This window comes from Aplysia californica, unplaced genomic scaffold (assembly GCF_000002075.1).
Source record: "Aplysia californica isolate F4 #8 unplaced genomic scaffold, AplCal3.0 scaffold00372, whole genome shotgun sequence".
Taxonomy (NCBI): Eukaryota; Metazoa; Mollusca; class Gastropoda; order Aplysiida; family Aplysiidae; genus Aplysia; species Aplysia californica.
In genome coordinates this window covers 175,579-177,622 of record NW_004797642.1, presented here as the reverse complement: position 1 = coordinate 177,622, position 2,044 = coordinate 175,579, and the positions used below count along the sequence as shown (strand labels likewise).

The following is a 2,044-nucleotide window of genomic DNA, read 5'->3' as shown; positions in this document are numbered from 1 at the left end:
AATTTCTCACCACAACACCCTTTGTCCGTCGTACACTGCTGCACCTCCCGTGATGCCCCGCGGCACTTCCGCCCACAGCCGTCAGGGCCGCGGTCACTGCACGACCTTGACCTTTCCTGAACCCCTGACCCGCAGGAGGCGCTGCAAGCTGACCAGGATGACCACGGTGTCCATTCTCTGTCCACTGTATTGGGGTGGAGGGTAAGGGGGGGGAGGAGAACACAATATTTAGTTTTTCATTGTGCGGAAATATAACGCCCTGCTAAACAAAACTCAAGAAAGCACATATTTGTTGGGGGATTTCCGGGGGGAGAGGAATTGTAACGTAGGGGTATCACGCCATTGTCAACATTGTTTTCAAAGCTCTGAAGCCTTTTGGCTCGGTCCCATCGGAGATGGACGTTAGATTCGTAGGTTTTGCCTCTTAATAACCTGAGAGTGTTGAAAGGGACTTTAAACTTATAGACTTACCGTGAGCATTGCTTTCTCTGCTTTTGTCCTGGTATTTTTTTTAAAAACATGCTATTTGGCTCAGACTATTTGCAACAGTAAGTCGCAAAAGCAGTTACACAGGACACATTGAAAATGATATGATATAAATCAGATCAGCTTTTAATTTTCATGACTTTTATATTTTCTTTTAACTACCAGGTCGGTTTTACATTTCCCGTGATATGCTTAGTGATAATGTCATGGAGATGGTATCTGCCCCCAAAAAACTTAGCGCATCGTATTCTGTTTCGTGCTGTCATTGTCATTCTATGTTCTGTATATCCTCAAACGATTACATATGTTTATCCCTTACAGTGGGCGGGTGGCTGGTTATACTTCTTTACTTTCCCTCTATTGTTTCTGTCTGTCTGTTTCACTTGTTCCCAGCACTGTGTCGATGTGCTTCTCTTCACTCAAACAAACACACACACCTATACAGTAAGGTGCAAAGTGTTACAAACGGCGACGATACATGCAAGAGCCAGTCATAGAGCTACTGGTAAAATGTGGACTATAGTAAAGGGTTACAATATATTCGAATTAGCCCGTGTACTACAATAGTGACCATAATACATAAAGGAACAAGTTATAGACTGTGTTTTAGAGTGGAATACCACAATACACAAGTAAACCAATCACATGACAACGAACCACAAAAAATGGCTATGATATCTAAATGAGCCAATCATTAAAGTTGTACCACTATACTCACATGAGCCAATCATGGAACGTGTACCTCAATACACAAATTATGCGCCAATCATAGAATGTGTACCATGGTATTATACACGGGAGCAAATCTTAGAATGTGTAACGTGGTACATAAATGAGCCAATCACATGACAACGGACGATAGTAAATGACTATGCTATACCAATGAGTCAACCATAGAATGTGTACCACGAGATACTGATAAGCCACTCAAAGAAAAAAACACGAAGCACAAATTATGAGCCAATCACCTGACTACGTGCCACAGTAAGTGTCTATAATACGTAAATTTTGATGAGCCAATCACGTGACTAAGTGCCGCAGTAAGTGTCTATAATACATAAATGAGCCAATGATATGACTACGGACCACAGTAATTGACTTTGACATACACGTGAGCCAGTCACAGAACGTGTACCACCAAACAAAATCATGAACCAATCACAGACTACGTACCACAGCCACAGCTGGGGAGTCCCCTACAAGGCTCCGTGTCTACGCTCCTGCCCGGGCAGGCATCCTCCACGTAGTTCCAGTTGGTCTTCTCGCAACGCCGATGTCTCTGACGCATGCCAGACCCACAGGTGGCGCTGCAAGACCCCCATGAGCCCCAGGATGACCAGTGGGCAGTCTTAGCTGTAGGAAAAAAGGGAAGTGTCTGGTTGAACGCATTGAGGAAATGCCTTCTGCTCTTTCGACAACGCCAGGAGACGCCCTGTTTTTGGGCCAATTATAAAAAAACGCACAACTTTACAGTCTGTACAGATTTCTCCTCTCTCTCTCTCTCTCTCTCTCTCTCTCTGTCTCTCTCTCTCTCTCTCTCTCTCTCTCTCTCTCTCTC

General features: G+C 44.3%; 1 protein-coding gene across 1 annotated transcript in view; it reads right to left on the bottom strand.

The window, feature by feature from the left end:
• Positions 1 to 2,044, bottom strand: part of LOC101849477 (SCO-spondin) — a gene marked incomplete at its 5' end in the record, with an annotated part of 85,875 nt that overhangs the window by 42,567 nt on the left and 41,264 nt on the right. The window contains 2 exon segments of the mRNA XM_013085415.2: positions 11 to 184; positions 1,660 to 1,839. Of these exon segments, the coding sequence (XP_012940869.2) occupies positions 11 to 184; positions 1,660 to 1,839 (354 nt within the window).